Source organism: Lactuca sativa, chromosome 5, assembly GCF_002870075.4.
Source record: "Lactuca sativa cultivar Salinas chromosome 5, Lsat_Salinas_v11, whole genome shotgun sequence".
In the NCBI taxonomy this organism is placed as follows: Eukaryota; Viridiplantae; Streptophyta; class Magnoliopsida; order Asterales; family Asteraceae; genus Lactuca; species Lactuca sativa.
This window is the reverse complement of record NC_056627.2, coordinates 314228568-314250573: the sequence shown is the minus strand read 5'-3', so window position 1 is coordinate 314250573 and position 22006 is coordinate 314228568. Positions and strand designations below refer to the sequence as shown.

General features: G+C 29.8%; 1 protein-coding gene and 1 pseudogene across 1 annotated transcript; both read right to left on the bottom strand.

Annotated features, from left to right (window-relative positions):
• Positions 1-236: 236 nt before the first annotated feature.
• Positions 237-1015, bottom strand: LOC111887970 (tubulin alpha-3 chain-like; annotated as a pseudogene).
• A 19467-nt stretch (positions 1016-20482) lies between these two features.
• On the bottom strand, positions 20483-21485 carry LOC111887944 (non-specific lipid-transfer protein 1). The gene is made up of 2 exons (XM_023884080.3): positions 21074-21485; positions 20483-20681 (listed from the first exon to the last, which is right to left on the bottom strand). Exons 1-2 carry the CDS (start codon positions 21415-21417, stop codon positions 20672-20674), a joined length of 354 nt encoding a protein of 117 aa, XP_023739848.1. The 5' UTR covers positions 21418-21485; the 3' UTR covers positions 20483-20671.
• Between the last annotated feature and the right edge of the window lie 521 nt (positions 21486-22006).

The window sequence follows — 22006 nt, the reverse complement described above, 5'->3', positions numbered from 1 at the left end:
CTCTTTTGTACGAAGTGTAAAGGTTCCAGACTTAGTATTTTTTGTACTCTCATGTTCCCTATAAATAGGGACTGAGCTTTGGTTTAGACTAACGAGTTTTCCAGATTTCGTAGTCTATGTTTTGTAATCAAGCTTACTGAGAGTAATAGAAACTTCAAAGTCTTATTTACTTTCTGAGTTCATTACATTGATTAATTTTGTTCTTAATCAATTTCTCATATACAATTATTCTACACCTACCGGTCTATAAGAATATTCATAATCTGAGTTATACCAATGTAGAAATGCCTAGCAACAACAATAGCTATGCTTTTGCTTATCATGCCAACTACTCTTCGAACTTTAGCACGATCAGCCCCTAGAACAACTATTGGTGGTTGGTGATTGATTCCACACTTGAAACTAGTTAGGCACCTAAAAATTAATACAAAAGTTTCTAGATATTTTTATTTATATTCTAATTAAAATTAACTTTAACCATGGCGAATTAATTTATTCCAGTCAAAAAATTGAACAATTCTTTTGGTTTTAATCGTTGAAACAACAACATTTACATCTTTAAGGACAACATCACCATGATACATCAAACAACAAGCCATACACTTTCCATGCCTTGGATCACATTTAGCCATCATGCTTGCAGGTTTAAATGGTGCATTTGTGATTTCAGGAATTGATAATTGCTCATGGTATGCTTTTTCAGCTGAGATCACAACGAAATATGAGGAAAGCATGAAATGGATACATGGGTATGGGACAAGATTTGTTTGAAATTATGTGATATCAACGTCAGTTACTCTATCAAAACATAGGTAAGTTGTTAAAGATGATATGATTTGAGAGATTAATTTGTTTAAGTTGGTGTATGTAGGTCTCTCAATGTCTAATGATCTTCTATAGATGTCATAAATGGCTTCATTGTCCCAAAGCACAACCACACTTATGTGTTCTAAAGAGAGTATGTAGAGAGAACACTAGTGTAGGGTCCCTTTTCCTTTCCTTTTGTTTGATTCATATACATCCCCAAAATTTCAAAGAAGCAACTTACTTAAAATTTTACGATGAGAGGAATGAACACTTTCCCTCTTTCATTTGCATTTGGACCATCAATCAACTTTTGGTTAACCAAACTACTATTGCGTTCATTGGTAGCAACTTTTGTAATCACTTCAACTATATTAGGAATCCAAGCACTACCATTTGGAAGAAATCAGTAGCATAAAAAAACAAACAAAACAAATCGATAAGATTATAAATTAACAAACAAAAGAGATTTTCAACATCACTCACAAAATTTTTCCAGTATTGGCAACTTATAAATCAAATTATTCAAATACATCAATCAGAATCAACACATAATGGGAAAGGTATAACTGAAAAACTTTACCTAAAACCCCAAGGCAGTCGTGGAAACCTCCTCAAGGAAGCTTCTCTTTATGTTCCGACGAGAATCGAAACCCGTCGAAGCTCGATCGACATGATACGTCACGACCACAAGTACCTTCGCCACCGCTACCGACACAAAAATTCCTCCTCAGAGCCACCGTGATCTTCATCACCACTCATTATCCTGAGAACGGTGATGATAATAGTGCACAGTGGTGTGCGATGGTCGGAGATAGTGTGCGATGGGTTAGAGGTGTGCGATGGGTCAGAGGTGGCGAAGCGTATTAGATCATGAAAGGGTAAATTAGGTTTTAGTTGAAAAAAATGGGTCGGGTTTACAAATTTAGTATTCGTTTAAGTGGTGGGATCAATAAGCGGGTCCACTATTCAATTCTCGTTGGAATCTTTTCTTTCTTTTACGATTTACCAACATGCGAAATCTTTTTCTTTTTACTCTGGTCGATAAACTGTTAGAAAGTGGTTGCTAAGATCGACACAATAAGTCCTTAATCTGTTGGAGATCTGTTGGTAAACCGTCGTTATCTCTGACGGATTTTTCCATTGCTAATACATCTTTTTCTAGTAGTGGTGGAATAGTCTGTCAATAAATCATAACATACAAACATTAAAAAAAATTACCTTAAAAAACTAAGTGAATGATTACGTCTAAAATATCATTTTTGGTTTATGGTATTTCTGACATTTAACGCCAAGATTCATCATCCTATTTAAGTGTATGTGAACTTTACCTTGACCACCATGTTTACCAATCTTTGACATTTCTACCCCTATACGTTCTCTAAGCCCTTCTAGGTGATTTGACATTTGTTAAACCTCATACATGTTCAATATATATATATATATATATATATATATATATATATATATATATATATATATATATATATATATATATATATATATATATATATATATATATATATATATATATTGAACATGTATGAGGTCATAAAACATAATTCAAATAATTAAAATTGCACTGCTTATTGACTAAATCTGCAAAAAATAAAATTTTCCTAGATAAACCAAGAGTAAAATAAAATAGTATTGGCTAAATATGTAAAAACCAACAACATCCTAAATTTGGGAGCAATTGTGTTTTTTTTTTTCTTCGTTGCTTCTCTTAGTTTATCCATCATCTTTATTGCCTTCGATGCGTTTAATATCTTAGCATATTTGTGGTAACCCGATTCCCACGTGTAACCAAATACTAATCAAGGCTCAAGGTTCTCAAACATCGATGATAGGATAAAAGAGCATTAACAATAATAACAATAGTTAACTTAGCTTGGTAAATTAAAACCATACAATCCATAATCTGTTTCAAAGTAAATACGTAAGTTTGTGATATCTAACCAACAATAAATCAACAGACAAAAACAAAAAATTCAAACATTAACATTAGCAAAAACTATATATGTTTCTATGTCATATACACATGTTTGTAGATAAAAAGACAAAAGTTTAAAATAAAAAAAAATGCAAAAAATGACATTAATCAAAGACATTAAGCAACCATGTTATTTAGCCACATACCGGATCTTCATCGTTTCTGCTATCTTTGGCCACGTTCTTCACTTGGGAGAGAGGAGGTCATTCCAAATCACAAAATGCAAACCAGACACAGGATAATGCAAACATATATGAAGAAGTACAAAAAGACATACAAAAAGACTTTGTGAAATGTAGTCACCCGCCCCTAACTTGAAGTCGATAGGAATGGGAGTCAAAAATCATAAACGGATATATAAGAAGATCGGAGTAAAGAAGGTATATATGACAAATAATTGAAGAAGAAGAAGAAGAAGAAGAAGAAGAAAACCTGTAGTCCTACAGCAACACCGGGTGATTGATCAACTTCTAATTTTGAAATCCATATAAGAGAGGTAATTATGAGGTTGAAATTGAACGACGATTAAGAAACAGTGAGAGATTTTGGAAAATTCTTGAGCAATTTAAGAAGATATAAATGGATACGGGAGCAAATAAGGATTTATAAAAGACAAAAGAGAGTAATTTAAATGCTAAATCCGGATTATACACATTTTAATCAACATAAATTGTTTAAAAAAAATTAAAAATCATGATACAAAAGTACAAATGCCATTTTTAAAGAGTAAGAGAAAAACATTGAAAATTATGAAAAAATTGACAAATGCAAAAATCATTTTTTTATTAGGGAGGATTAGTAGTATTTACAAACTTTTATTATATTAGTCATATTTAATTTTTAAAATTCAACAAATTAGCAATTTAAGGTGTCTGATTAATCTCCCTAACATATTGGTTCTTTAACCCCAGTTCACCAACTAATTAACATCGAATGTTTCTTGAAATTTTGATATATATATATATATATATATATATATATATATATATATATATATATATATATATATATATATATATATATATATATATATATATATATAATGCATTTTTTCTTTGAACTTCATGCATTTGAAACCCCACAAAAACAGCAAAACACCTCATGCATTTGAAACCTCCTATGTTAAGGAATACCACTCAAAAGTCTTTTGATAATGATTAACAATTTAAATGTTCTATAACTTATATAATATATTTAAGACAAAAATGCAAAAAAAGGTCCCTGTGGTATGCATTTTTTTAGGGTTTAAGTCCAAGCCTCGACTTTTTTGGATTAATGATCCTTTTGAGCTAGTTTACATGCAGTTTTGGTCCCTCAGTAAATTGAAATTACTGTAATACTCTTGGGGTATTTATTTTTTATTTTTCTTTGATTTTTCTTAAATATAATATCTATTTATTTATTTTAATAATAAAAGGGTCCACTTCTCTTTCTCTCTCTCTCTCTCTCTCTCACACACACACACACACATACCTCATCAGACCAACATTTCCCTTCCTTCTTCTTCACTTACAACCACGAACCACCGTTGTCGGCCACCGAAGCAGCTCCTTCCGCTACTCCACGCTGACATGGTAAAAACTCACCACCACCGTGTTTATTTTTTCGAGTACAGCAACCCCAAACATCCCCGACCCTTACTTCTTCCTCCCATTGTGTCTCACGCGCCGACCTCGTCGGAAGAAATGTACAGAAGCAGTGGGAGTCGCCGAAGCGAGCACCACCAGTTGCCACTGTCGTTGCCCGCCATTGGTACGATGCTATTTCTAAATAAAAACACCAGATTTCAAGCTAACATCAACTATTGTAATTAAAGCCAGGTTTCAATTGCAACTATTTAGCCACCATAAAGAACAACAATTTCAAGAACAAGAACAGCCATGAAGCATCATTATTGCATTTGGGAGGGAAATTCCTCTGTTCTTGAGATTTTTACTACAAATGTTGAATTGAAAAAGAGAAAAAGAGGAACCATGATCAAAACAGACGTCAACCACCATACACCACTAAATTACAATACCATATAACAACCATCATTTTGCCATCACCAATCATCAGAATTGTCAAACCATTACATATACCTTCTTACATCGGTCAACATTAGAATCACCAACCACCAGCCCCACCCACCATCTCCTTCTTTCTTTCCCTTTTAGTCGTTCCTTTTCCCTTTCAATCCATCATCTTGAAGCAGTGAAGTCAAACCTACGTCAATCTCGCAGAGTTAGGGGTTTAGGGTTGTATACACACAAAGACACATCGATATGCATAGTTAGGGATGTGAGGCAGAAAAGATGCAATGCACTGGTGGGCAACGATGGTCAATGGGGGTTGTGGCTGAAGTGAAGCTGGCAATGTGAGATCACAAAAGGGAAGGTTGGTCGTGGTTGACTGGCTTTCCGATTAGAGGGGGCGATGAGTTTTCTTTACAAATAGAGACATGGAAAAGTAGAAGTTACAATCGATGGATTCTACGTGGTTTTGTTAAGGATGACAAATCGATTTGTATAGGGGTTTGTTAGGGTTGCTTCCATCGGAGACTCGAATCCCAAGCTATACTCTGATCCTCTTTTCTCTTTCGATCGATTATTGTTTGATCTATTCAACAATTGAAACCCTTACAATGGGGTTTACACTTTTTTCCTTAATTTCTGATGCCAAGATGTTTCTTCTCACGCGTGTACTTGATTCAATCTGGGATGGGCATTTATCATTTTCTGTTTACAAACATATTTAATGTTTAAGGGCTAGAATTGGGTGAACTGGATGGAGAAAATGAACTTAAGGTCGCTTCTTGGGTGGAGAGAGAGAGAGAGGGTGGGCCCCTTCTTATTCTTTTATTATTAAAATAAATAACTTAGTATTAGATTTAAAAAATGAAAGAAAAATAGAAAATAAATACCCCAAGGGTATTACAGTCATTTCACTATTTGGAGGGACCAAAAACGCAACGAAACTAGCTCAAAAGTACCACCAATCCAAAAAAGTCGTGGTTTGGACTAAAACCCCAAAAAATGCATACCACAGGAACCATTTTTGCAGTTTTGTCTATATTTAATAAACAATTTATGGATATCTATTATAAAAAGGTCAATCTCTTTGAGTAGACACACAAATAAAAATCACATACAAAATTCACAAAGAAAACAACTTTAAAGTTTTTTGTGTTGGTTTGAGGGTTTTGGACAATTTTTCGAGGCATGTTATTATGTTGAAATTTTTAATTTGTAAGTTTGTTATATACTAATTTATTTTAATTTATTTTATCTTTTTTTTTTGTATTTTCTTGGTTTAAGTATTCTTTTAAGAATATCATTGTATGTTGTGGTTGAAATTTTAATATAAATTAGATTAGATTCATGTTATTGATCATATGTTATGGAAGGTCATATATATATATATATATATATATATATATATATATATATATATATATATATATATAATATTTAATTAACTATTGTATATATGTTTGTATGTTCGTGTTGCTTCAAAACAACAATTAATTAAAAATCATGGATATGTCATATTATGCATTTAAGTCTCTTTTGAAATGCAAATTATCTATCTTATCACTTTTATTATTTAGTGTATCTTTAACATTTTAATAATAATATTAAGTGTTTTTTAAGAGTCTCTTTAACTTATTATTAATAATAAGTTGTTTAAAATTAATGAATAATAATTTTAAATGATAATATCAAATTATAAATTACATTTAGCTACAAATAAATTGTATTTAAATGAACATTATTATTGAAATTAAAAAATGATCACATAAGTAAAAATATAGTTAATCAATCATAATAATTGTTAAAAATAATACTAAATGAATAATTATATTTAATTCTATTAATAAGGAAGATGAGTTGATGTCAATTAATATTATTGTTCAAAATATAAAACGGTTAAAATAACCGTGTAATTTATTTTAACTTAAATATCCTATATTTTACAACGGTTTTTTAGGATGAAGATAATATAACTTCTATATTAATGCTTGATATTATTATTTAAGCACTTTGAATTAAAACGGAAGTCATAAATTACAAATTCTTGAGATTTGTATTCATTCTTAAATATGTCAATCGAAATTCATGGGTTTATAAAGGAAGTGTAAGTTAACTTCCATTAATTCTTTAAATTAACTTTTATGTAACATTCATGCAAACTGAAGTTGTAAATTACAAATTCTTGATGTCGTAACTTCTTTATCATGGGTTTAAGACTACAATTACAATTGAAACAACCATATTTTTTAGAATAGAAGTTACGGATCATCTACACAAATTATACCAAACCATATGAACCATTTGTGTAATTCATGTTTTCATTGGTCAAGTAGTTGTTTTCATATTTTTCATATAACCCTTCCCTATATATATATATATATATATATATATATATATATATATATATATATATATATATATATATATATATATATATATATATATATATATATATACACGGAAAAGTTCAATAGAGAACCATAATTGTGAATGTGAATTCATATATTAACATTGTGAATGTGAAAAATATTTTTCGGATTCACCGTGTGAATCCGGATTCACGTTGTGAATTTTCGAAGATTCACATTGTGAATTTAATGTAAAAAAAAATTCGAATTTTATATCATTGGAAAAAGGATAAAAAATTATGAATTTCTGTATTTTTAGTTTTTTTTATAAAAAATAAGTTCTAAAAGTTGAAAAAAAAATTGGTTCCTTGGTTAATTATGGTTCTCTATTGAACTTCACCCTATATATATATATATATATATATATATATATATATATATATATATATATATATATATATATATATATATACACACACACATACTAACCGTTACCCGCGCAAAGCGGTGGTGACAAATTGCTTTATCCGGAAATTAGCTTCTTTCGGCGATTAGTTTTATTTGGAAACATGTCATCTTCCAAAGAACATACATCGTATCCCAAATTTCTACGCAATTATAAAGCTCTTAGGGTTTAGGGTTTTTAAGAACATGTGAAAATTAGTTTCCTTTTGGAAAATACTTTCCAATCGATAATTAGTTTCCTTTCTTCAAATAACTTCTTTTCACATTTCGTTTTTTAAAGCATGTAATATTTTTTCCCAAATATGCTCATTGACGAAAATTTGTTTTTTAAAACAGTCAAATATTATGTTGAATTTGATTTACGTAACAATAATATAAACGATTAATCATTAGGAGATTGACTCATTTAATTCGTAAAATTTAATGACTAACAAATGAAAACATGTTTTCCAAACCAACCGGTGGAATTCAGTTTCATATAACTACAAAAATGATATGTATAATTTGAACAATAAACACAAATATATGAAAAAAAAAGGTAACAAATTAACAATTAAATTTAAGACAAACATGAAAAGAGAGAAAAAGTGAGATCTCAACCATATCTGTTAGAAAAATTACAATAAGCATGGATAACTAAAAAAACAAAACTAAACATAATAAAACATGAAATTAAAGATCAATCTAACTAAGAAATGGTTTTTATATAAATGGTTTTTATATAAGGGATTAAACATCTTCTTCAAGTTTGTCATTATCATGCTCAGTATTGAGTATTATACAGAAGCAGCTCTTTGCAAGGGTTCAAGCATTACATTTAAGCTTATAATCGCATGTCTTGGATTTTTTTTCCCTATAGTGAAAATCTTGGAAGACTGAATATGGAAGACTGAATTTAATTTATCAGTTATGCCTACTAAAATTATATAATATTACGAATATGTATGTAATTATTTTATCATCAGTATGTTGTTCTTGAGATGCTATTATGGTAACATAAGAAAAAATATTAAAACCTTTTATAGAATACTTTCTTTGTATGTCACAAATCTAATTATGTCATCAACTCCAAGTATCGTTAATCTTTCACACTCAAAACATATATTCTTTAATATTATTATCTACCCTAATAAATGAAAATCACTTTGTCACATGTCCTCTTCTCATTCATTTGGACACATGACATTTTCTAGAAATTTTAATTTTTTCTATTTTCTACTTGTCATTTTATTGTATTTTTTTATTTTATTAAATTAAAATCCACATTTAATATATAATGTAATATATATGTAAGGTATTTATTAGAAAATGGTTTATATATGTAATGTATCTAATGCATTAAAGTCTCATTAATTTTAATAATTCAAAAAATTTCTTATTTTTCTTATAAATTTAAAGTTTTCAAATTGTTAAAATTTTATATTTAATTTTTTTAAATAAACCCATGTAATACATGGGTCTCACACCTAGTATATATAATAAATTGAGAGGACACTTAAGAACAGTAAAGTCTCACTGTTTAGGATTTTGGCTTAAAGTCTTACCATTTAGGATTTTTGCCACACAAATTTCGGCTTTCGTCAACAACCGTCTCTTCTTTCTATCGTTTCACAGTTTTGGCACGTATCTTTTATGGGTTGCTGATTTTTCCCTTACGCCTAAATTTTTAAGTAGACCAGATTTGGTCCCTCCATCGCCTCCCTCACCCAGTCACTTGCTGCACCGTCACCGCCATAGATATCATCCAACAAAAATCGACTAAAGGTAAATGCTCATTTACCCTCCATTCGATACCCCTTATCTTTTCTTCTTTGTTCTATTTCACCTGCCTTCCACATGGGTACACCGATAACTAGGAAGACGAACAACAACAATCTTAGGGGTCGATTTAGTGTTCCTCAAAACTTTGTCGACTTTGTGATTCCGATTCTTCACATCTTCCTTTGGATATCTGATCAACAATCCTACAGTTGGCTCTGTTTTGCCCTAAGTTTCCAGGATCAGGGGTTTTTAGGGAACTTTACTTCTGTCTGGGTACCTTTTGATTGGAAAAAAAACCTTGGTGACTTGGTTCTGGATTTCGAAATTGAAGCAATCTGAAAGGGTATGACAGAACCAGAAAAGGGAAACAATACAAGAGGATATGACACACGACCACCTTTGTGTATATGGTCTCACTTCCATTTTCTGCAATCAAATTAGCTGCCTTTCTCTCTGCTTCTGATTTCTCATCAATTTCAATAGAAATTTCATCATTTTACTTAGCTATAAGCATGGAGAAGAACACAGGTGCCCACCAAAATCCGACTCAGCCATTGACGGGGCTTCAAGACAGAGATGAAACATCAAGAATACTTCTTAGATTAATGAGAGCAACACATATCCACGAAATTCCTTTGGTTTTGGCATGATTAAGAGACAAGTGAGTTTTTCATTCTTACTACCACCATTTGTTTCTCAATTTCACAATTTTTTAGTGTTTTTGAATCTTATTGATTTTAAAGGTGTGAAATTCTTATATTGTGGTAATTTACTGTTTATTTGGATTTGACCTTTGTTATTAGAATAGGGATTCAATTATGGAATATAACTTTATGTTGTTTGTGCTTCTTTTTTTTCCCAAACACCAGCTGCTTGACAAAAATCCTCAACCAAAAATCTGGTTAGCAGTTTTTCTACCTGGTAAAGTTGAATCAAACCTACAGTTATGGTTTCAGCCCTGTTTACTTAATTCTATCACTTGCCTTCGGGTGATATAGGCGGGTGATCAGATTGATGTACTTACATGGTGGAACTTTCGATTTTGTTTTAGCTTGATCCCCTGTGTGGTAATTTTCTTTTGCAAATGAATTGAGTTGCTGCAGTCTTTTGGAAAATTTTGTTCACCTATATGTGGTTTTGTTGAATCATTGAGTATTGGTCATTCATGGAAGGACATATAGAGTTAAAATGAAAATTAGAATAATCTTGCTATTTATAAGTAAAAGAAGTCATTATTTTGTATTTGCACATTTATTCTAAAAAATGTTTGATAATAAGTTTGTATTTATTTCTTTCGTATTTATGTTTCAGGTTGATATTGGTTTGAAGGTGGTAGATCAGCTTCGTTTGAAGTTAAGAAGTCAAACCTGTATGGACCTGACATGCCAACTTAATTAATACGCAAACAGCAATCGGGTTACTTTGAAATTGACAATCGAAAGGTACAATCCAAACTCTATATCTTCATGTAATCGATTTTTTTTATAAATATTGTTTTCCTTTGTCGTGTTATGCTACAATTGAATCCTGGTTATTTAACTTTTTGTCATTTATGATATAGATATTGCATATTGACAAATGGTTGATAGGTGGTTTATGTAATTTTTTGTGTTAATTTGGTTGATAGAAGCATCAGTAAACTTGGACTTAGTTTTTATGTTTACTTTTTTTCATTTAAATTTTCTGTTTGATCAAATTGTCATGTATATTTGACCAAAACCTCATGTAAATGTTTATATTTGACAAAAGCATCGTGTAAATGTTTGTATTTGATTAAAGTGATCATCTAAATCGTGTTTTGCTAATTGTCGGGGTTATTTTTTATCAACATGCATTGCCTTTTTCAAGTGTTCTTGGTTTCAATCCACTAAATAACTCTGGTACAAAAATTTATCCAGTTCTATCAGTATCAAAAATTACCAAATCGCCCTTAGTTGGTTAGGTTCGCATGTTACGAAATGAGATGAATAATGGTCATGGTTGTTGATAAATGGAAAAGTAATAGATGATTTCTCTTTCCTAATGCTAAAAAATCTTACCATTATAGTTCAAATTCGATAAAACTACAAAATTATATTTTATATCTTCCGGTTATTTTTGTTTTCTTGTGTTCTTAACAAATTTATGTTGCAGGGCAAGATTGTGCTTGAAAAAATTCATACAAAATGAATTTCTTTATCACATTCGAGTCATCTTTATGCCATTATATTGTAAGTACATTAAGTTTGTGTAAAAGTACACTGCATTTAACATATTTCATTATACTTAGGGATGGGTGGAAGAAATTCAGTCCAACGAGTCTTCCTTTTTCATTAAAATGACCAAATTACCTTCATTATTGACTTTGAGATGAGTAAAAAAGGCATATTAAGAAAAATCTGTAGCATTCTACTTTCACTTTCGACATTTTATAATATCTTACTTCCATCTACTTCGTAGAGACGTTGAGTTTGGTGTTAAGTCAGTTTCTTCTCCGATTCCATTTGATGTGTCGTCTCCTGGTGGTTATGAAGAACTTCTTGATGAGGTTGGAATGTTGGATTTCAGCAACAGTGCTTAAAATTGTTTGTTCTTTTGACATGGATTCATAACAACAATAAAGTATCTAAAATATAAAGTTAAACTTTGCGATTAACAGGCAAAAGAAGCAGCTCAAATAACTTTGAAGGATGCAATACAGTTGATGGTGTGAGTTAGTTCATTACTTATTCTTATTTATAGATGGAAGATGCAAAAATTTACATGTCAATGGTTTTTTCGGAGTTTATACTCCACAACTTTCAACCACAAGAGATTGAATTTCCAACAGCTTGCTGGAATCCATGCCAGGTTTTTTCTTATTCAATGACTGGAAGTATGCAAATGATTGGTGAATTTTTTGATCTCCTTGTAGTACCAGAGAGGATACAAAACCAAAATAGTATGTAAATAAATAATCTATATAATTCTATTATCTGTTTTCACAATGTTATATATATGACAGTATTCGTCATTTACTTTACCTTCCACTTTCACTCCCTAGAAAAACTGAAACCAATGAATTCTCCAACTCATGCATAGCATGGGGAATCTTTTCTAGTTATCTTAATTTATATAAACAAAATTCTTAATATAATTCACATGTAATATATAATTTTACTCATTGAAACTGGATAAGTTAAGCTTCCAACTTGTTTGTGACCGTACTTTTCATCGGATCCAACTACATACTACAAATCAAAATCAAAACATCAGTAAAGGGAATTTTAGGTATTTCAGAATACACCTAAGAGTAACAGAATAAAACCAAAATTGACTGATGTAAAAAATCAACCTAACCTTGTAATTCTATTTGTTATTTTTTCTTTTAGAGTACTATGCTATTAAAAAGGGTATGCCAAAATAGAACCAAAATTACCTCGATGAAAGACATTAAAAATGGGAAATTTTATTTCATTTTCCCCAAAACACCATCTATGCTTGAAATCCAACATAAAAACCATATTTTAACCTTGGAATTTGATAAGATTGACTTTGGTTATAACAAAAACTTGACCGCTAAGCTAGGCCATACAAAAAATATTTAGATAGAAGGGTTAAAATACTGAAAACTATAGTAGATCTTCGAAACATGACCCATAACTATCAGTTTTCCAGATTGCCAGCAGGGGAGCACATTTACATAAAATTCATACCATTTACATGTCAAGATTGAATGACGAATTTACGATAGGGGAATGCTATTTCCATTTATTTACATAAAATTCACCATTTTGATAGTGTTTTATTATATTCACTTACCATATAAAAAAGATTATAAAAGTTTATATTAAAGGGAAAAAGCAAGTTATGCATATTACATTCTCCACTGTACAAAGGAAGGTGTCAAATTTTAGACCTAAGTTGGTCTAGATTAAGTGATAGTAATAGATGATGGTTTACCTGCCAATAATGTGATGGTGGAGGTGCAATGCCAGCATTGGTGTTTACCTACAAAGAATAATTAAAAGGTTTAAAAAGATGAATATTTTCTTTCTAATGTTGACAAAAGCATATAAAATAATTCATAAAAGATTTACCAGATGAAAAAAACAGCACCAACCATTCCATCATTTTAGATCTAAATATTTTCATATATTGAAGGTCTATCAGATATAGGAATAGGTAAAACATCTTTCAGATAGCATAACATACAAAAGTAAGTGCAATTAATTAGTTTTAAAATAGAAGAGAAACTTAGACAGGGTCAGACCTATCTTCAGCATAATATATAGTCTGTTGGATGATTGAGAATCAACTGACTGTAGTGTTACAATTCGTTCCAAATACTAAAATTGTATTAAAATGTTAGAATCTATAATAATTTCAAGCATTACTAGTCGGGTGTGGGCAACGCCATAAGGGCATTATCTGACGTGGGCTGCCCATAACGACGCCATAACGCGGAAAACACCGCCCCAGGGCCCCGTTATTGGGCGTTACGCCAAGATGCGTGACGATGGTAACGGATGGTAACACCATATTTTCGACCGTTGCATTTTCTTTGTCCGTTGAAAAACGGTAATATTACCGCTTAAAAACGGTGAAATGTAAAAAAAAAAATTGACTACTTCATTTTTTTAAACTATATATATATATATATATATATATATATATATATATATATATATATATATATATATATATATATCATTTTACACTTCTATTTCTCTATATCTATATCTATTTCTTTTATTATCATTCAAAAAAAAACCATTATGGATCAAAACCCGAATACCCCTCCTCCGAAGACAAACACATCCACTCCATTAGGTTTTGCGGGATATGAGGGATACATGAATCTTCTAACCTCCCAAAACTCACCATAAATTCCATATTCCGGTAATTTTTTCAATCCGCCTCACCCCCACTACAATTCCTTACCTCGCCATTTATGCAACAAAATGCAAAGATTCAGCAAAACTTTTTTACCACATTCGGTCCCATGCATTAACGATCCTTGTTATCTCAACATATGGTATCCAGTAAACATACATAACCCTTAGCCCCAAATTTGGTTCATCGCGAGGTGATAGGAGGATGTATAGTTCAAGAAATAAACCATTTCTCCTCTTACCTATGTAAATATCGACAAGATGAGGAGAAGATACATTAAATAAAAGCTATTGGCAACAAATGAGAAAAAACATAAAACCCAAAATCGGATATTTTATCTTTAAGGAAAACAAAAAAAAATGATTGGTGACTTACCTATTACATTGAGGGAGGAAGAGAGATGATGGTAAGGTGGTCATGTGCTGATGATAATGGTGCTTCATTGAATAACATAGAGAAGAGAGATATTAACACGCCTACAAATCTTCTTCCGAACAAACCAGTAGGGTTTCAATTTATCGTTCGGACGTTTTTCAATTAGGGCTTCGTGAATCAAATGGGGTGTGAGGGAAACGAAGGTACAAACTAGGGATGTCAAAAAGTCCCATGGGACCCCGTTACCGAGGGGGGGCCCCGTCCCGTTTGGGGGAAATTTTTAAAAAATATCGGGGATGGGGACGGGGGCGGGGGCAAGGTTAACCCCCGTTTTAATTTCAGGGGCGGGGGCGAGGGTAGGCAATCCCGTCTCGAAACCCTCATGGGGACCCCGTTAATAAATTACATATATTAATTATATAAATATAATAAACAATAGCATGATTTCAAGCTTCTAAAATTCATCAAAAATATATTTTTAAGTTGTTAGTATAATGTTTTTAAGATGTCATAATTTTGTTATTTTTAACAAGTAAAATTTTGCTATAAATAATTATTTGTTATTTAAAAAATAGCTTCTTTTAGCCTAAATAACAACTTCTTTTAGCAAAAAAAAAAAAAAGGCAACCCAAAACCTATCGGGGGTGGGGGTAATAAAGGGGATTCGGGGGCAGGGGCGGGGGTAGGAAGGCTAAACATTTCGGGGACGGGGGCGGGGACGAGGGAATGGGGAAATTTCGGGGGCGAGGGCAGGGGATGCACTTCCCGTCCCGATTGCCCCCGTTGACATCCCTAATACAAACCTTGGTGGTGGTTGTTAACTGATGATTGGTGGTCATCATTTAAGAGATATGGGCGAGATATTAGGAATTTTGGAATTCAAAATCGGATCTAACTGTAAGTCCTGGATTTGTGATATGAATCAGTCATTATCGAGTCATAACGAAGGATATACTTAATTAAGTACTTTTAATTTACATTTAAAAATTTTAATATTATTTTAGTAGTAATTAATTGTACTCTAAGCTTAAACACTTAGACCTCTCAAATCTATTTTTAGAAATAGTAAGGTTTGTATAATAATATAGTAGTTATATATATATATATATATATATATATATATATATATATATATATATATATATATATATATATATATATATATATATATATATATATAAAATGAGTTTAAATCGGTTTTTCAACCAAAATATAAAATAATAAAGTTGATGCGGATTTTATGTCACAAAAATGTTATCCGATAAGAGTAACAATATTTCATTTAGATATATTCAAAAAATATCAAAAAACAAAAACGTTTTTTTTTTTATTTTTTTTTCTTTTTCTGACTTTTATATAAAATAACATGTGAATCTACCGTTTGTAGTTTGCATGCACGTCTTCAAAAAGAAGATTGTTTTTTTATGGTCGACAAACAACATAAAAGTATTTCCGATGGTAAACATTTAATAAGACTTCAAATTTTTGCCATCTTATAATTTTATTAATTTTGACCATCAATTAAATAACTCTCCGATTGATAAGTTCTAGCAATTGTTATTTATTTATTTATTTATGAATTTAACTTATAGATCATCATCTATCTAGAATGTTTTATAAAACTTTTTCATATAGTTAGTCATGTTATAATTTGATAAGAAATACGTTAATTAAGAATTATCTCTTTAATATACGAATGTTTCATAAATAAAAAACTATGATAGAAATAATCAATATGTTAAGAAAATAAGAAAAATTTAAAACCAGAATATAATTAATGGGTAAAAAGGAAATATTATGTAAAAAGAAGAGATAGATGTACGGATGAGCAACGAAATTGGATACCCGCTTTCGGAACCGGAACCGTCTTAAGCGGTTCCGGTTATAGTTCTTTTTTTACGGAACCGCTACCTGTGGGAACTCGGAACCAATATATATATATATATATATATATATATATATATATATATATATATATATATATATATATATATATATATATATATATATATATATATATATATATCACAATCATATACTTTATTCGGTCTCTCGAATAACATCCTTGTAAGTTTACAATAGATATATTTTTATATGTGTTAAAACTTCAACAAATTTAATGAACTACGGATCCGCTATTGGAACCGCTACCTGTCGGTTTAAGTTCCAACATTTTAGAAACCACCGGTTTCGATTCCGGTTTTGATTCCAAATAATTAGGACGGTTACCCGCCTACGCTCATCCCAAATTAGATGTTTAATGAATTGTAATATGGTGCTCAATCGATATTATAAAAACACAAAACTTATACACTCATATGTTATTATTTTGTAATAATTGGTTAATTATATAATTCTGTCATTGAAGATGCTTTTAAAAAATGATATTAATAAAACTCGTGTGTGTGTGTGTATATATATATATATATATATATATATATATATATATATATATATATATATATATATATAGGTTTATTTAAGACCATGTTAATTTTGTGTGACCGTAAGATACAATCTAATAATAAACTTAAAATGCAAAATAAAATGAAAAAATCCGAAATTTTTTTTAATTATTATTTTCATCATTTTATTTACCTAAAAAAATATATAAAAGAATAAAATAAAGAATCAAAAATAAAAATTTCTGTTTTTTTAAATATATGAAATATTTTAATAGAATATTACATTGTAAATATTTTAATTTAATCTTTAAAATGTTAGAATATTGTAGTATTCTATTTGATTTGTCAGATATGTAAAATATTCTAATATTTTGTTAGAATATTTCACAGATATTTCAAAAAAACGGTAATTTTATTTTTATTTACTTTGTTTTATTTATTTTTTTCGGATAAAAAAATGACGAAAATAATATTTAAAATTTTATTTTCGGAAAATTTTCAATTATTTTGCATTTTAAAAATGTTTTTTTAACTACAAAATGAGTGACTAGGATTGCGTCTCACCGTCTCATAAAATATAATGATCTCAAATGAAGCTAACCCTATATATATATATATATATATATATATATATATATATATATATATATATATATATATATATATATATATATATGAGGGTTTAATTGAGAAAAAAAGTTAAGAATAAGATAATCATTTTCAGCCAAACATTTATTTTGCCGCAAAACACTTAGTTACCGACGAAAATAGATAATGGATACACATGCGTTTTCCAAGCAAACATGTTTTCTTAAACTATGCTAATCATTAACTCAATATACATAAAAACATTTTTTTTGTTTTTTTGATTTTTAAAAAGCTATTTTTATAAAAAAAAAAAAATTATTTTAAAGTAAAAGAAGCGTTGTCCGAGTACCAAGTCACCACCTTATCAAGTGAGTGCAAAGTTACTTTCTGCTTACACATAGATATGAAGTATTTTATATAAATTACGTGTTGTGTGTGCATATTATCTGTATACTTGCTATCTATGCTGGATGAACAACTTTATACATGTTTTAATGATTTAAACTGTATATGTATTTTATATCAACAAAATGTGTTAGGTAAAACATGGATAGATGTAATAGTTGTTGTGTGACAAAATAAAATGATGAGAGGCCTCGTTATAGATGTTATTGATGGTCTAGTCATCTAGTGGAGTATAGATGACGACTACGGACTATTCTAGACAGTCCAGTGGAACGCTAGCAGGCTCGCAACGTGTATGTGTTTATTTGAATTGCGTGTTTATTTGAACTGTGTGCTCACCAGGTGTACTCCATCCCCCACATGGTTGTCTTAAGGATATTTATTGCTAAGGAACCCCCTTAGTAGTAGTGTCCATCCTGATGATGACCCTTAGGCTAGGTCCCTTATGATAGGTGTTTAGGGACGTAATGAGAGGACAACGGGAATGGGTAATCGGGTTATTGTTGATTGATGAAATTAATAAACTTATTTATTGTGGGTTGAAAACCCTATGTGCTCACCAGGCTCCCAAGCCTGACCCACTCAGTTTCTTGTATTACTGGTAGTAGCGCATGAGCATATATGTGATGTCTTGGGATAGGAGATTAAGAGATTTTTGGCCTGTAAATACGGAATAATGTAGTAAGGCCTATGTTGTATTGTTTATGCTTATGATCTGTATCGAACATGACATCCCGAGTCTTTTTAATCAAATACATTTCTATGGAAATGCTTTTGATAAATCTTTATCATATTTTGTTTTGGGATAAATTCCGCAACACTTTTATTTAAAATGTTACTCTGATTTTCAAACAAAACATAAATAAAATCGGTATTTTCTGGCCGTAAAAATGAGATGTCATCCTATTAATCATCATATATAATGCATATTTTATTTTTCTTTTGTCATGTGTCATCATATTATATCTCCTAATTAATGCATGTCATTTGCCAACTTATTGATTTTTCATTTTAAATTTCAAATTTCTCATTCTAATTACATTAAATTAATAATATTAGAATAAAAATTGAAATAAAATTAATATAAATTATAAAGTGATATAATTTTACATATTTTTTTAAATCGATGAATAAAATTTATATAACTAAAAAAATCTCTTAGTTAATAATTTATTGAAAATAATTGATTAATAATTTTAACATTTACTATAAAAGTTTAATTAATTTATGATCGTGGTTTCTACAGGTTATAAACTTGTATTCTAATAAACGAATAATTTTAATCTCCTTTTGTCATGTGTCACTTTAATACAACTCCTAATTAATATTATGTCATATGTCATGTAGATATATTAGGAAACTCATTTGAAAATTGAAAATTACTTTTTCTAATTATATGTTAAATTTAAAGTTATAATAACTTTAAAAATGTGATATATCTTTTAATTAATAATTTATTTAAAATGACTCATTTAAAATAACTGATTAATTATAAATTTTTATTATAAAAGTTTAATTAGTTTTATAATCGTGGTTCTCATGGGTTATAAAGTAGTCTATTAAAATAAATGAAGATAATTTTACCATATGTCAATCTATAATGAGTTTGATATTTGTCATTTTATGAAAATTTTTAAATAAATAATATTTAAATGTTAATTTAGGATTTTTTTTTTCAAATTTTAAAATTTAAAAGTCATATAATACTTATATTTATATATGTAAATTATTAAATACAATAGTAAATTACAATTAATATGTTTTTTTCATTCTTTATTTCAAAATTTTATTTTAAATAATACTTATTGTTTACATTTTAGTATTTTTTTTTAATTAACCCATGTATTACACCTACTATATATATATATATATATATATATATATATATATATATATATATATATATATATATATATATATATATATATATATTTACTATCTTATAAAAGAAATCTCACTATTTCTAAAAATAAATTGAATAAAATAATAATATTTTTGTAAGACGTCCAAATCATTAAGCTAATTGTACAACTAATCACTAATAAAATAATATTAAAATTTAAACAAACTCCTATAAATCTTCTCTTCCAAGGTTTTGACAAGATCTTTTTTCATCCAAATAAATACTCAACACCCTATAATTTGGTCATTTCATGAATTTTCTTTATTTTTAATATGACATGTTTCCAAAAAAAAAAACTAATGATTGAATTGAAAATAATCATTCTCTATCGAAAAAAATTAATTGTCGAAACAAACTATTTGTCACCCGCCGCTTTGCGCGGGTAAACGGCTAGTATATATATATATATATATATATATATATATATATATATATATATATATATATATATATATATATATATATATATATATATATATATATATATATATATATATATATATAGAGAGAGAGAGAGAGAGAGAGAGAGAGAGAGAGAGAGAGATTTATTAGAAGGTCGACGATGAAAATTGTGGAAGGAAAATACATTAGAAATATAAAGGACAACAGAGCTACAAATACAAAGGACAACAGGCCTAGAAAGGGTCATATCTGAATGCGCCCTATATCATTTATTTGGTAAAGCGAAAAATCTAACACATGAAAACTCGTCTCCTTTTATCACTCGATCTTTCTTTTCGTCCTCCATAGATTACTCATTACCGAATCCTACAATTTCCACAGTAAGTACATTCAACATATCAGTAAATTAACTAGGAACAGTACGATCACATTTCCAGAAAATTTTTAAAGCAAAACTAAAAAATAAGTCATTAAATGATTTCAAATGTGTGGCTTATGTTTTTTTTATCAAAGAAACACATCAAGCATTTTTAAACCATGACTCACATTGTAGTTCAGCTAGTGAAATAATCAGCAATTTGAAAATGGTTATATGTATGTAAAAACAAAACTTGGATGGTTATGGATGACTACAAGAGTTTACCATATATAGTAGAATCGTTGATTGTATAATTAGATAATGCATTTTTTATGGGACATCGGGTAGTGTGTAATGAGTGTGTATTCATTAGTGATATAAATCTTAAAAGTTGACATACTTGTTGCAGTCAGTATTGGGGCTGATCTTGTATGGAATTGAGACACCACATTTGCTGGGAAGGCTAGATGCGAGGGGAGCTTGTATTCCAGGTAAGGCATTATAAGCATTCTTAAGGCATCCACAAGCGGTTTTCTTGTCAGCTGTAGATTTAGCTGCACTGTTAAGTCCCTTAACACCAGCACAACAGGTATCCGGCACTACCCCACCGTTCCTTAGGTATGTCAGGCAAGGAAACAAGCTGCTCGCCACCTGACCGCAAGACACGGCGGCTTCTGCATGGGGTGCAAACACCACCATGCAAGCCACCATCACACAGGCCATCTTCATCAACATACCCGCCATTGTTATAAATCTGGGTTCAGTTACTCAAGTGATTGGAGGTGTGTGGTGTTTTGGTGAAGAGAAATGTATGAAGGTTATGGGATTTATATAGAGCCAATAGTGACTTGATTTTCTGACCACCGCTATTTTTTTATAGGGTCGTAAGTAACTTAAAGTACTATTTTTGCTGAAATAGGAAAAATTATCATTATAGTAAATTCTAGACATCGTTTAAATAAAAATAAAAATAAAAATAAATCATACCAGAAATTTTTTGTTCATAAACGTTTGTCCTTAGAAGTATGACTTTATGCATCATTTTACTATAACAGCCATAATCTTTTTGATACGATAAAATCATTTACCATGCTAATAAAAGTTATATCACTTGTATGTTAGTGTGAAATCATAAGCGCAAGAATGGGAACGTGAGAATTCAGCTATGTGAGATCAGTAGAGTAGTTGGGGGGTGGGTCATAATATTGATCCAAGAATTTATGAGGGGCTATTATTTCATAGGGCCTACGAAGATCAACTTCTAGTGCGACCAGATCTATCCACTTTAATGGGAAATAGATCTACCCAACCTTAATGTTATTCCCGTATATGA

Bases quoted from the DNA above. Each gene is read 5' to 3' on its own strand.
- LOC111887944 (XM_023884080.3), bottom strand. From the start codon at position 21,417: ATGGCGGGTATGTTGATGAAGATGGCCTGTGTGATGGTGGCTTGCATG.